Source organism: Myodes glareolus, chromosome X (genome assembly GCF_982192425.1).
Source record: "Myodes glareolus chromosome X, mMyoGla1.1, whole genome shotgun sequence".
Classification (NCBI taxonomy): domain Eukaryota; kingdom Metazoa; phylum Chordata; class Mammalia; order Rodentia; family Cricetidae; genus Myodes; species Myodes glareolus.
This window is the reverse complement of record NC_142053.1, coordinates 99,652,620-99,666,510: the sequence shown is the minus strand read 5'-3', so window position 1 is coordinate 99,666,510 and position 13,891 is coordinate 99,652,620. Positions and strand designations below refer to the sequence as shown.

The 13,891-nt window shown below is 42.9% G+C and overlaps 2 protein-coding genes across 9 annotated transcripts in view; one reads left to right on the top strand and one right to left on the bottom strand.

Moving 5' to 3' along the window:
- Dmd (dystrophin) overlaps nt 1–13,891 on the top strand; it is a 2,257,783-nt gene that overhangs the window by 604,915 nt on the left and 1,638,977 nt on the right. The window lies entirely within an intron of this gene.
- On the bottom strand, nt 10,941–11,628 carry LOC125410298 (uncharacterized). Its single transcript, XM_048449767.3, has 2 exons — nt 11,431–11,628; nt 10,941–11,242 (listed from the first exon to the last, which is right to left on the bottom strand). Exons 1-2 carry the CDS (start codon nt 11,542–11,544, stop codon nt 10,979–10,981), a joined length of 378 nt encoding a protein of 125 aa, XP_048305724.2. The 5' UTR covers nt 11,545–11,628; the 3' UTR covers nt 10,941–10,978.

Genomic DNA, 13,891 nt, shown 5'->3' with positions numbered 1-13,891 from the left:
TCAGCCAAGTTTAGGTTCAGCAACTCCTACTGTGCTATAATCAACAATTAGTTACACTACAAGTGTCAAAGTCTAATCTAGCCACTGACATTCTTGCATGTTGCAGTAGTGCTCACAGATTTCAACAGAGTTCCAAATCCGGAAGCCTACTCCCAGCATCTACTCCCGTCCTCTAACCAACATACATGGTCCTACAAGGACCTGCCCTACCTTCATCTACACATAGTACTCATTTTCCTACCTACATTACCCCAATCCAAAGCCGGTATTTCTGAGCCCTCCTCCATGGTATATCCTGGTGAGTACTCACTCCCTCACAACCAGCTAATTCATTTTCCACCTTCATCTGGATCTAGCCTCTTTCCCAAAGTCATTAGACTAACCTAGTCTGATCAACTAGGGAGCAATATTTAGGCTTCTATAAGTTCGAAAATCCTATGTCTTGGCCTTCGATGTGTGCGATGGCCGAAATCCTTGCAGCAGACAAGTTGCTACCTGCACCCATCCATAGTAACCTCTGTGCTACTTCCAGCACCCTACTCCACCACATTCCTAATGTCCTCCTCCAGGAACTAGCTTGTTATATAAGCCACCAACTGATACTTGTTTTCCGTATCCATCTGCATCTAGCTTGAGTTTAACATCCAGCACCCCTCCATAGTCTGGCTGCTGGCCTCTTGCAGTACGGGACTTCTGGGCAGTTCAGTCCAAACTACCTCAGCTCAGACTAGTCTCAGAAATCCTCCTTGGATGTACTGAAGATCTAGCCTCTGCTAGCACTTGCCCTGCAAGAATCCATCCATGGGACTCTTTGGGTAGAATATGGTATACTATTCCTTACTCAGACTTTCCATGTCTTCCCAAAAGTCTAACTTATTGAATTTAGCTACCCACTCAGTACTTTGTACATAGAGGACTTGGACTACCCAAGTTGCAACAGCCAGTGTCCAGGTCATCTCCAGCTGCCTCCACTAGCAATCTCTGTGTTTCGTAGACCCATCAACTTCTTCTGTGCTGTAGACAGCATCTAGATTCCCACCAAGACCACCAATCTCTCATCAAACTAGAGTTCTGGCTGCCCTACATGACCACTCTATCCCCAGACTGGTCGAATATTCCTCCAGGGTCTAGATTGTAGAGGACTGCTCTGCATTCTATCATTGTTTTTCTAATCCACTGGAGTCCAGACTGGATGAAATATCCAGTGTCATCCCTGGAATAGCATTGCTGTCAATAATAGTGACTTCTAGCTGTTGGTAGAGTTCCAAATCCTTTGTTCCATCCTAGTCCCACCATGGCCTCCTGGGGTGAAGACAACATTTAGTTTCCTGCATGAATCTCCTGTGACAACACATACACACACAACCTTGTGGGCTGCCTATACAACACAACTTAGTACCCAGATTAACCAGATTTACCATGTACTCTCCAGAGTCGGGCCTGTTGAATAATACCAAATGTTCAGCTGCTCACTATACTATGGCATGCTATACACAAACTTCCCACGACCTCCCTAGAGTCTAGTAACTGATACTCCAAACACAACCCGATATTTCTGTTTTGACGTCACGCAAAACATAAATCACATGCTGCAGGCAGTGTGGCACAGATGTCTGGACTCCTATCCTTGCTGTAATGACCTCAAGATTTCAATAAGGTTCCCAATTTAAAACACAGCCTATGCCTAGCATTTTGTCCTTTGCTATAGCCTTCATTTATTCTCCTATAAGGACTTAGGCTAGCTTTATCTGCCCACATCTACTTTCAGAAAGCCTTGAGACACATAAAAACACCAATAAATACACAGACATCCCATCCTGTGATCTCCTTCTTGGTGAGCCTGGGGTTTACATCTCTATCTGACACTTGATTTTCTGCCATAACTAGATTGGTCAAACATCCAGTGACCATGACTGGTGAGGCTACCATTTCCTCTGGTAGATGGCTCTAGGCTTCTGCAGACTCTCTCTCCTCCAACTGACCTTATCCTAGGATATTCCTTTGTACTATGTCCAACATCCATACTCTCATCAGGAACCATGCTACCTTCATTTAATATAAGTCACATTTAAATAATTAAGGCACCTGACTATGTACCTAGACATCCCTCATCCTCGGCCTCTAGGATTTAGCCTAGTGAGTAATCACGAACACAGCATGAATACTTGTTTTTCCACATGCAGCCTGACCTTCTGGAACCACATCTGCCTTCCATTTGCAAGCTTTAAGCTTCTACAGGTTTCCAATTTGTGCAGACAAGCTTAGGCCCATCAACTTTGCTATAGTGAACAGCTAGGCTCCCTCTGCATTTAACATTGCTGCACACATGCATAGTACATTTGCTCTTCATTCACAACCTAGCTCCTTATCCAAACTTCCAATGCCATCCCCAAAGTTCAATCCTGGAGAATATTATCCCTACCATATAATGTTTTTCTACATCCCAAGAAACATATCTCATATCTCACTACCAACATCCAAGTCTAATCTTGCCACTTACCTCCTTGCTTGTTGCTATAATGACCACTACGTTTCAACAGAGTACCAAATCCAGAGGCCAATTCCCACGAGCTACTCTTGTTCTCTAGTCAAAATATAGGGTCCTGTCAGAACCACTCTACCAGCATCTACACACAGTACTCTTTGTGCCCCCTACATAAGCCCAATCCATACCTTAACTCCCCAAGTCCTCTTCCAAGACACACTCTAATGGAGTACTCCCTTACAAACAAATACTTCATTTTCTACATCCATTTGTTTATATCCTTGTTCCCACAAGTCACCACTGCGGCCTAGTCAAATCAACTGAGCCTAGTCAGAGCACCATCTTAGCATCCACGCAGTGCCAAATCCCATACCCTGGCCTTGTCCCATCACTTCTACATGTGCCATAGCCAACATAAAGGCTCCTGACAAAGTACCACCTCCTTTACCCACTCACAGAACCCTTCGTGCCTCCTCCATCACTACCCCTCCATGGAGTGCTACTCCACTCCGTCATCACATTACTCATGTCCACCTCCAGGATCAAGCTTGGTGTACAAAGCCCTACCTGATACTTGTTTGGCATATCACTCTGCAATGAGCCTTAATTCAACAGTCAGCATACCAGAATATTCTGGCTCCTTGCCCCTTGCACTAGCCATCTTTACACTGCTCAGACTACTCTCACAAAACCTCCTGTACTGTGGTACCTAGGTCCCTGCTATGACTGTACCTACCAGAATCCATCAACAGGACAGTGTTTTTGTACTATAGTCCATTGCTGGTTATTCAAATCGTCCATGTCTTCCTGAGGGTCTAAACTGCAGAGTTTAGAGTAACAATTCCCCATTTGGAACTTGAATTTTCAGATAGGGCTGTTTGCAGCCGGTGTCACATACCCAGTGTGCAGGCTTTCCCCAGTCTCTCCAACTAGCAACATCCAGGATTCTTAGAACCAACTTCTCCTCCTGTGCTGGGGACAGCATCTGGAGTACCACCAATAGTAGCTCTGTTTCATCAGAAAACAAAGGTTTAGTTGCCTACATCACCCCATTCCATGCCCAGACTGTCTAAATCCTCCTGTATAGAGTCTATACAGGGAAGCACCCTTCTGCAGAGACAATTGTTTTCCCAAACTAGTGAAGTCCAGAACTTCTAATTGCATCCCTAGAATAGTGCTTGTTTGCACTTGCAGTGACTTATATCTATCTATCTATCTATCTATCTATCTATCTATCTATCTATCTATCTATCTATCTATCTATCTATCTATCTATCCATCCATCCATCCATCCATCCATCCATCCATCCATCCATCCATCCATCTATCTATCTATCTATCTATCTATCTATCTATCTATCTATCAATTTCTTTTTAATTTGAAATAAAGCTTCTCTATGTAGCTTTGGAGCCTCTTCTGGCACTAACTTTGTAGACTAGGCTGGCCTCCGCAATTACAGAGACCCGCTTGTCTCTGCCTCCCAGTGCTATGATTAAAGTCATACACCACAACCAACCACCCATCTTTGTAGTGACTTCTAAATTTTGTCAATGTCCCCAATCCTTTATCCCAGTCTAGTCCTACCATGCTCTCCTGTGTTATAGGTAAGATCTAGGTTCCTGCATGAACCCACTGTTACAACACTTAGCCACAAAACCCTGTGTGCTGCCTATACAACCCAACTCTGTACTCAGATACTCCATGATCTCTCCACGTTCAGAGACTGTTGTGTATTCCAAACAAACATGTCATAAATGTTTTTCCACATACTGCTGAATCTATACCAGTACCCCAGCCTAGAAAAACAACTTATACCTCAGAGCAGCAGTCTTTAGTCTTCAGCATGGTCCCAAATCTCATACACTCCCAATTCCAGTGCTATACTAACAATTAGGTTCCCACTAGTACTCACGCGATCCACGGGCACAGGACTAGATGTTGACTAAACGACCCTTACCTATGCACAAACTTTTCATGTTCTTCTCTAGATCCTAGCCTATTGGATATTCCAAGCACATTCCAATATTTCTGTTTTCATATCCTGCAGGATGTAAATCATGAGCCTTAGGATGTGCCACATAGTAGCCTGAACTCTTTGCCTTGCAGTAATAATCTCTAGCTTCAACCAGGACCTAAATTCCCAGTCTAGTACCAGAATTCCGTCCTGTGCTCCAGCCTACATTGTGTGCTCCTGCCAGAAATTACCCTGCCTCCATCTACCTTCAGGAATGCTTGTGTCACATAAATAAGTCCACTAAGTTTTCCTGCGATTTCCTACTGGGTTAGTCTGGTGAATACATTTCTATCTGATACTGGTTTTCCCACAATTCTGCCATACCTAGTTTGGTACCACATCCAGTGCCCATGACTAGTCTGACCGCAAGCTCCTTGTAGTAAATAGCTCTAGACTTCTGCAACCACTATTCCCTCCAATTGCTCTTATTCCTTTGTGCTATATTCCAACATCTATATTCCCAACAGTAACCATCTTATCTTCATCCATTAACAAGACTGTTTTGATAAATAAACCACCTTATTACAAAAACAGACTCATACACACAAATTAATTCTTGATTTTCCACCTGCTGCCTGACATACTCTAGCTATATGTGCCTTGAGTTTCCATAGGTCAAGCAATGCCTACTGTGCTATATCAACAACTAGGCTCCCTCTACACTTAACACACCATGTAACATTTCCTCTGTACACATGTTCCCACCCCTTATCCATACTTCCCATGTCTGGCCCAAAGTTCAAAGCTAGTTAATTTTTCCCCTATCAGATAGAGTTTCTCCACATCCCACGAAACATAGTTCATATTTCACTGCCAGTGACCCAACCTACTCTTCTATTTACTTTCTTGCATGTTTCTATCATGACCACTAGGTTTCACCAGAGTCCCATATTTAGGGTCTACTCCCACTCCAAAGTCTCTTTTGTAGTCAATATAGAGGGTTATACCAGAAATTTCCCTACCCGCATCCACGCACAGTACTTTTGTGCCAACTACATCACCTCACTGGATATTCCAATACTCTTCCATGGCCTAGCCTGGTGAGTGTTCAGCCACTACGCAATGCTTCTTTTCCTACATCTGTCTTCATCTAGCTTTGTACTCAAATTCAGTTCTCTGGACTTGCCTGATCAACTGAGCCTTGCTGTAACAACAATTAGGTTTCTAGAGGTTCTCAATCCCATGCCCTATCTTTGCTCCCTCATTTCCATGTGTACTGTAGTCAACATATAGAATCCAGCAAAGGTGCAACTAGTCTCTGAAATCCTTCTATATTGTTGAGAACTTCTAGGCTTCCTGCTAGAACCTGCCCTACTGGAATCCACCCACAGGCACTTTGTGTGGACAATAGTACATTACTTCTTTCTCGGACTTTCCATGGTTTCCTTCATAGTCTAACTTGTTGGGTAGAGCCATTCTCTCAATATGTTAATTTACATAGAGGGTTGAATATAGCACGAGCCTCATAGCCAATGGCCAGGTCTTCACCAGACAACTACACTAGCAGCCTCTATGATTCCTCATCCCAGTAACTCCTCTTATGCTGGAGACAGCATGTGGATTCCCAACAAAATCACCCCTCCCTCATCACACCACTGAAGATAGGACTGCCTACATCATCCCCTTCTTTACCAAAGTGACCAAATCCTCCTCCAGAGTCTAGAGAGGTAAGCAGCCTTCTGCAACAGATAATTGCTTTCTAAATCCAGTGGAGTGCAGACTGTATGGAACATCCGGTGGCATCCCTGGAATTGTGCTTGTTCTCACTTGTCGTCACATCTGCTCTTTAGCAGGGTCCCAAATCCTTAGTTCCAGCCTAGTCCCATCATGCCTTCTTACACTCTAGGCAATATCTACCCCATTACAACAATTACTCACAGAATCCTGTATGCTGCCTAAGCAATCCAACTCCATACCAAGATTCCCATGTCCTCTCCAGGGTTAAGCTGTTGAATAACCCCAAAGTTACCACTGATACATGTTTTTCTACATCCTGTTGGCTGTATCTATGCCAGTAGTCAAATCTAGTCTGGCAACCTACAATCCACAGTACAGTCCTCTAGGCTTCATTAGGGTCCAAAATACCACAGCCTCATCTAGTTTCATCACCTATCCATATGCAATAGCTAACATTTAAGCTCCCCCCAGGAATGGCTCGATTCACAACCATAGGCCTAGGTTTTGACTCTACAACCCTCTTTGTACATACTCTTCCCATGATCTTCCCCAGAGACTATCCTCTTGCACACCCTGAACACAAGCCAATACTTCTAGTTTCATATCCTGCAGTATCTAACTTATGTGCCTCAGGCAGTTCCCCATAGTTGTTGGGACTGTTTGTCTTGCAGAATTTGTTCAAGTATTCAACAAAGTCCCAAATCCTATGCCACATATTAGACCCAGAATTCCATTCTTTGATATAGCCTACATCAGTTCTCCCACCAGGATGTACCCTACACTCATCTACTCACATGATACCTTGTAGCATATAAAATCCTCCACTACATAACTAGACATCTTGTGATCTCCTGATGGTTAAGCCTGGTGAGTACACCCTATCTGGTACTTGTTTTTCCACAATTTTGCCATATCTAAATTGGCCTCACATCTAGTGTCATGCCTAGTGTGGTGACTAGCTTTTTGTGGTAGGTAGCTCTAGGACTGTGCAAACTTTGTATCTCTCCAACCAGCCTTGTCCTAGCACATTGTGGTGTCTGTACCTACCATCTGATCTCCCAACAGAAACCATCCTACCTACATCCACCATCAAGATCACACTCTGATGATGATTAAACCACCACACTCTGGAAACACTTACAAGATCAACCCCCTCAATTTACACTAGGGAGTAACCCCCAACACACTGAGGAATTTTTGATAGTTAATGTGAATGAAAACCATACTCTTTTATACTTGAATACTTAGTCACAAAGGAGTGCAACTGCTGGGAAAAGATTAGGAAGTGTGACCTTGTTGGAGTGGATATGGCTTTTATGGATAATATATATCACTGAGGTTGGGTTTTGAGGTTTACATCCCCACAATTTGCCCCATCTCTCTCTCTCTACCAACTACTGATGGATCAGTATGTAAGCACTCAACAACTGACCCAGTACCATGCATGCCTGAATCCTGCCATGATGATCATGAATTAATTTCCTTACATTTTAGGCAAGTACCCAATTAACTGTGATAAAGAGATCCAGAGATCCTTTCAAGTCTCTGACTTGCATCTTGAAGTCCTGAAGTGAGATTAGCATTTAGCTAGAGGGCCAGGAATGTTGACATGTAAGCAGTTGTGGTCAAGAGGTAGCATCTACCCTCCCTTAGCTCACCCATCATTGTCTAATCTTTAGTCTTATCTGGCAATTTGGTTTGAGAGAAAGACTTGTGTGAAATCACTTTAAGGAGACAAGGTTTTCCTCTGGCTAGAGAGCATTGCTTTACCTGGCATGAGATTTCTGAGGAAATACTCATTACGTTGAAGTTTATTATTTTACTATTCTGATAGATCAAGTTACACAAATGTCTCATTAGTATATCCTCATTTCTGCTAAGCCTGTTATGGAAGCTGCCCACTCTGAAAGTCCTACTAAACCCCAAATTTCTTATAAAGGATAACCAAGGTTAAACCTGTCACTTCTAATTACCACTGCTTTCTCTGAGATGTGATTAGTATATTCAAGTATACTGAGTGTTTCGTGCTCCTGGGGATCTTTCCTTACTTACTTTGTATGGTAAGGTATAAAAGAAACACTTAGAAACAGTTGTTTAATAGGTAATGTATCTTCTATTTGTGGGAATAATTCACTTACACTCATTACCTCAGATAGGTTGAGACAATTCAAACTGTTTGCCCTGCTCTTGAAAAATACATAGATGGTGGAACATAGTTTTCTTTGTCTTTATCTTTGTGATAAGGTATAAGTAGCAATTTAGATTCAATGATCCATACATTACCTCTATGTGTATTACAGTGCATTTGTGGTATGACCTTCAAATCTGTGAAAACCAAAGTCCTTTCTTTGATGGATGCTTACCCAAATTCTTTTCTTTTTCATAGATCAAACAAAAATCCTTGCCTGGTCTCTAACCCTATAGTATCCAAAATGTCAGCTCTTCCATATTCATCCCCAAAGAGCCTTCTCTGTCATATACCCACCTAAGTCAATTTTCTAGGCCTCAACTATTTGAGACCAAGGTGTGTTTTATACCATACACCCAATCAAAGTCCATCTTTATAGTGTACTCATGAAAGTTACTTATCTGCCACTAAATATTAGGAGACCAAACTATCTCCCATATAATATACCCATCCAAGCTCACTCTCTCTTTCCATATTCCTAATGTTTCTGCCCTCATCCATATGAAACCATATCCTTCCTTTCTTATCTGCCCAACCAAACTCCAACTCTTGCCATACAGCCAAGATTTCTTCCCTAAAGTTTTATAAGACACAAATCCCTCCCTTTCATTCACCCAACTAAACTCCCTCTCTTGCCATGTACCCACTATTTCTGGCCCCATTCTTTCACGGCCCTCATTCTTCCCTTGCCATATACCAACTCTCACTGCCTCACTTACAATATGCCCACCATTTGTGCCCCTAAACACTGTGAAGCTGCAATCTGTCGCATGTCATATACTCACCCAAACTCCATCATTATCCATTTACCCACCATTTCTGACCCCATCCTGCTGCGACCCAAATCCTTCTCTTGCAATATGCACAATAAAAATCCTTCTTTTGTCATATAACCACACCATTCCACATCTTGTGATATACCTACCATTTCTGCCCCCAAACATGTGACACCCAAACATATCACTTTTCATAGGCCAAACAAATCCCCCTCTCTTGTCATACATCCATCCAAATTGTGTTTCTTGAAATATAACAATCATTTATGCTTCCAAATCTTGAGAGACCCAAATCCCCCCTGGTCATACAGCTACCAAAACTGCCTCTCTTGGCATATACACATCATTTTGCCATCAGCTTTGTGAGACCCTAATCCTTTCCTTGTCATATACCAATCCAAACTCTTTCTCTTGCTACATACTCACCATCTCTGCTCCCATAGTGTAGGAACCAAATCCCTCCTTGTCATTTGCTTAGCAAATCTCCCTCTGTTGCTTTATATCTACCATTTCTGACTCCATCTTTCTGAGACCCTAATCCCACCCTTGTCATATAATAACCCAAACTCCTCTCTTTTCATATACTCACAATTTTTGTCCACTGAGCATTTGAGAATCAAATCCTCCCGTTGTAATCTACCCACCCAAATTTCTCTTACCATTTACCCATTCTTACTCTCCCCCAAATTATGTGAGACCCAAATCCCTCCCTTGTCATATACCCATCTAAACTCCCTGTCTTGAAATATACCCACATGTGCCATAAACCTTGTGAGACCTAAATCTCTGCCTTTTAATTACAAACCCAAACTCACTCTCTTGCCATACTCCGGCCATTTCTTTCCCCACCTCTGTGAGACCCTAATCCCTTCCTTGTCATCTACCCACCAAACTTCCTCTCTTGCCAAATGTCCCCCATTACTCCATGAAAAGTATGTGAGACCCAAATCTGTCCCATGACTTTTACCCTCCCAAATTACCTTTCTTGCCATATACCTGCCATTTCTGTCCCCAAAGTGTATAAGAATCACACCCCTCCCTTGTCATCTAACGTATCTTGTCATATACCCACCATTAATGCCCCCAAACTATATGAGATTCAATCTTCCTCTTGTTTTCTACCAAGCCAAATTCCTTTTCTTTTCATGCAACCACCATTACTGCCCCAAACCTTGTGAGATCCAAATCCGGCCCTTGTCATGTACCCACCCAAACTCCCTCTCTTTCCATGCACCCACAATTACTCCACCAGTCCTTCTGAGACCCAAGTCTCTCACGTGTCTTCGACCCAGTCAAACACCCTGTATTTCCATGTACCCACTACAACTGCCCCAAACCATATGAGACCCAAATCCCCCCTTGTCATATACCCACCCAAACTCCCTTTGTTTCCATACATCAAACATTACTGTCCCAAGCCTTGTGAGACCCAAATTCCTCCCTTGTCTTCTACCCACCCAAACGCCCTCTCTTTCCTTACACCCACCATAAGTTCTCCAAAACATGTGAGACCAAAATCCCTCCCATGTCATATACAGACACAAACTCCCTCTTTTTCCATGCATCTGCCATTACTGCCCCAAACCTTGTGAGACCCAAATACTTCCCTTGTGTTCTACCCACCCAAACTCCCTCTCTTTCCATGCACCCACCATTGCTGCCCCAAACCTAGTGAAAAACAAATGTCTCCCTTGCCATTCACCCACCCATATTCCCTCCCTTCCTCTATAACCATTATTTTTCTCCCCTTTCCTGGTTTCACCGTTAGTCACATACAATTACGCATAACTTTTCAATTAAATTGAATTTATTTTTAATTATCAATGCACTTTCAATTTTAATTGTCATAGGTTTGGGAATTCTCCATTTGTGAGACAGCCATCTCATTGGCTTCCCCATGAGTAGCAGCTGCAGCTGTAGTTGCTTCTCCAGTCGCCTGCTCCTCAGCTGGCTTTTCAGGTTGCTCCGCTAGAGGTTGAGGCTCTCCTGTCATTGGTCTTTCTTTAACTTGCTTTGGCTCGGGTGGAGCCAAGTCTTTGTCATCCATCTTTTTGAGGCTCTTTCTCAGGGCGCGTGTCCTGCGTTTCTTTGTTTTCGATCTCTGGAATGGCAAGAGGAGAACACAAGAATTAGTTAATATAGGGAGAAGTCAGGATAAGCATGTGAAAGATACTTGGTCAGAAAAGGTGAGGATTGGTAAAGGATTTATGCCAGGACAGAGAGACGTAGTAACTTTGGGTAAGAGTAAATCAGGGGAGGAGGGAGTTTCGGTAGGATTTGTCATCTCACCTTTCCATACAGGATGCTTGGTGGATACTGCTTGTAAGCCGCCTTTGTCTTCACCATAAGGAATGACCCGTTCGCTACCATCGGCACATCACTAGTGGAGGATGGGAGGTCCATGTCGGACAGTGATTCCTTAGGTTCCTTCCCAAATTTCTCCACCACCAAGCAGTGCGTTGTTTCTCCCTCGAGGGGCTGTGAACAACTGGCAGAGCAGGGAAGGCCACACCCTCAGAACTGATTCATCATCAAGGTCCTCAACCAATAGTAGGTGAGCTTGTGCTCTGACATCACAAAGCATGGTTCTGACCCACAAGAATGCCTGGTGAAGCAACAAACAGCAGAGTGTACCACTCCTGACTCTTTGATGATAGGGGGAAATTATTGAGAAGACAAAGAGAGTTTGGTTTTAGATGGAGACTTCTCTTTAATAACTCTAAGGCAAATTTTCTGTGCCATCCTTCTTTACATATCCACTTTAGTTGTGGTAGAACATATGAGAAATCATTTGCTTCTCCAAATTCTCCCTTAATATGATCCTTGACAATGGTTTATTCCACTATGTCTGCCTCAGTCTTTGGCTAGTATCTTGAATGTCTTCCTAAAATCATTTCCAAGTAACATTCCTGTATTTTAATATCAGTATATCTATCAATCATCCTTCCATTGTGTGCTATAGAAAACATCTAGGCTCCCAACAGGACCTAGCTTCAACACACATCTACCCACAGGACACTTGGTTCTGCCTACCCTGTCTTGTTTCATACACAGAGTTCCCACGTCCTCCTCCAGGCTAAAGTCTGGTGATTGTATACCACCACCCTACACTCGTTTTTCTACATTTCACAGTATCCAGCCTGTATCTCACAGCTTTGCCTTTCAGCCTGTATCTTGCAGTAACCACCTCTCGGCTTCCTTAGAGTCCAAATCTGACATCCTACTTAGTCCCAGCACTAAGTGCTATCGCCAATATCTATGCTCACTCCACGACTGGCCCTATCCTCATCTACTCACAGGACTCTTTGGGATGTCTGCATCTCCCCTCTTCACACATAAAGTTGACTGATCCTTCCCCATGGCTTAGCCTGTTTATTGTACATACACACACACACACACACACACATACACACACACACACAGAGACCCTTGATTATTTGCATCCCCACATTCCTCTGGACCTAATAAGTACACCAAAACCATTGTCCAGGCCTTGTCTTCTTTTGTAGCAATAAAGTTCTGGCCTCTAGGCTTCCATAGGATCCCAAGTCAGGTGACACAGCGTAGTCTCAATACCATTTTTAATGTGGTGAACATATAGCCTCCTTTAATACCTTCATTCACCTTAGGACCTTTTATACCACTGACATGAGCCCAGTCCACAACCATTGTTCTCATATCTTCCGGTGTCTAGCCTATTGAGAATATCTCACACTATCAGACACTTGTTTTTCAACATACTGGTACATATAACCTGAAAACCATAAGAAATGTTCAATCTTAGTCTGGACTCCATGCCTTACAGTGGTGTGTTTTAGGCTTCAAGATGCTGCAACCTATTTGAAATATTTTTTCCTATACTATAGAGAACTTCTAGGCTATCACCAGATGTAACCCTATCTACATAAACCAATAGGGCTCTTAACATTGCACATACCTCTTCACACCATACCCTGACTTCCTATGCCCCCCTCCAGGATTTATCCAGGGAAGTATATCCATACTCAGTACTTGGTTTTCCATATTCAGAGGAATTTATTGTAGACAGAACAGTCCCTGTACCATCAATGAATGGACTCTGGCACTTTACAGTAGTGATTTGTAGCATTTTTCAGGGACACAGATCTCAAATCATAGCACGATCCCAGCAGCTACCACTCTTCTATAGCCAACATCTAGGGTCCCCAGCAGTTATCATACTTGTACTGACTCATGACATATTTGCTCTTCGTACATAACCCCACTCTTTATGAAAAGTTACCATGTCCTCCCAAAGTTCAAACCTAGTAACTATTTCCTGTTCCAAATAGTGTTTGTCCCCATCCCTCCAAACATAGCTCATATTGATATGGGATTCCCCTCTGTATATCTGTGTATCATCATGAGACTGTGGTCTATGTGTAAGATTCTGCCTGACAACTGGTGGTATTCTCCTTTAGCAGCTACATGGCACCTCCCTGACTCTGCCAACTTTCTCTATATATCTCTGTTCAGATTTCTTGCCTGGTTTTACTCTACTAATCCACTGCCCAAAACATCTTCTTGAATAACCAATGGTAATAAGGCATATTCATGTCATACACAACGTAATCCAACATCATCATATCTCACCACCAACACACTAATAAATTCTTGATTTTTCACATGCTGCCTGACCTTCTCTGGCCACCTGTGCTTTGTAGTTGCAGGCTGTAGGCCTCTCCCTATTTCCAAATCCTTCAGCCAAGCCTTGTCACAATAATTCCCACTG

Bases quoted from the DNA above. Each gene is read 5' to 3' on its own strand.
- LOC125410298 (XM_048449767.3), bottom strand. From the start codon at position 11,544: ATGGACCTCCCATCCTCCACTAGTGATGTGCCGATGGTAGCGAACGGG. The intron at 11,243-11,430 runs GTGAGATGACAA...TTGCCATTCCAG, and splicing joins CAAGCATCCTGTATGGAAAG to AGATCGAAAACAAAGAAACG.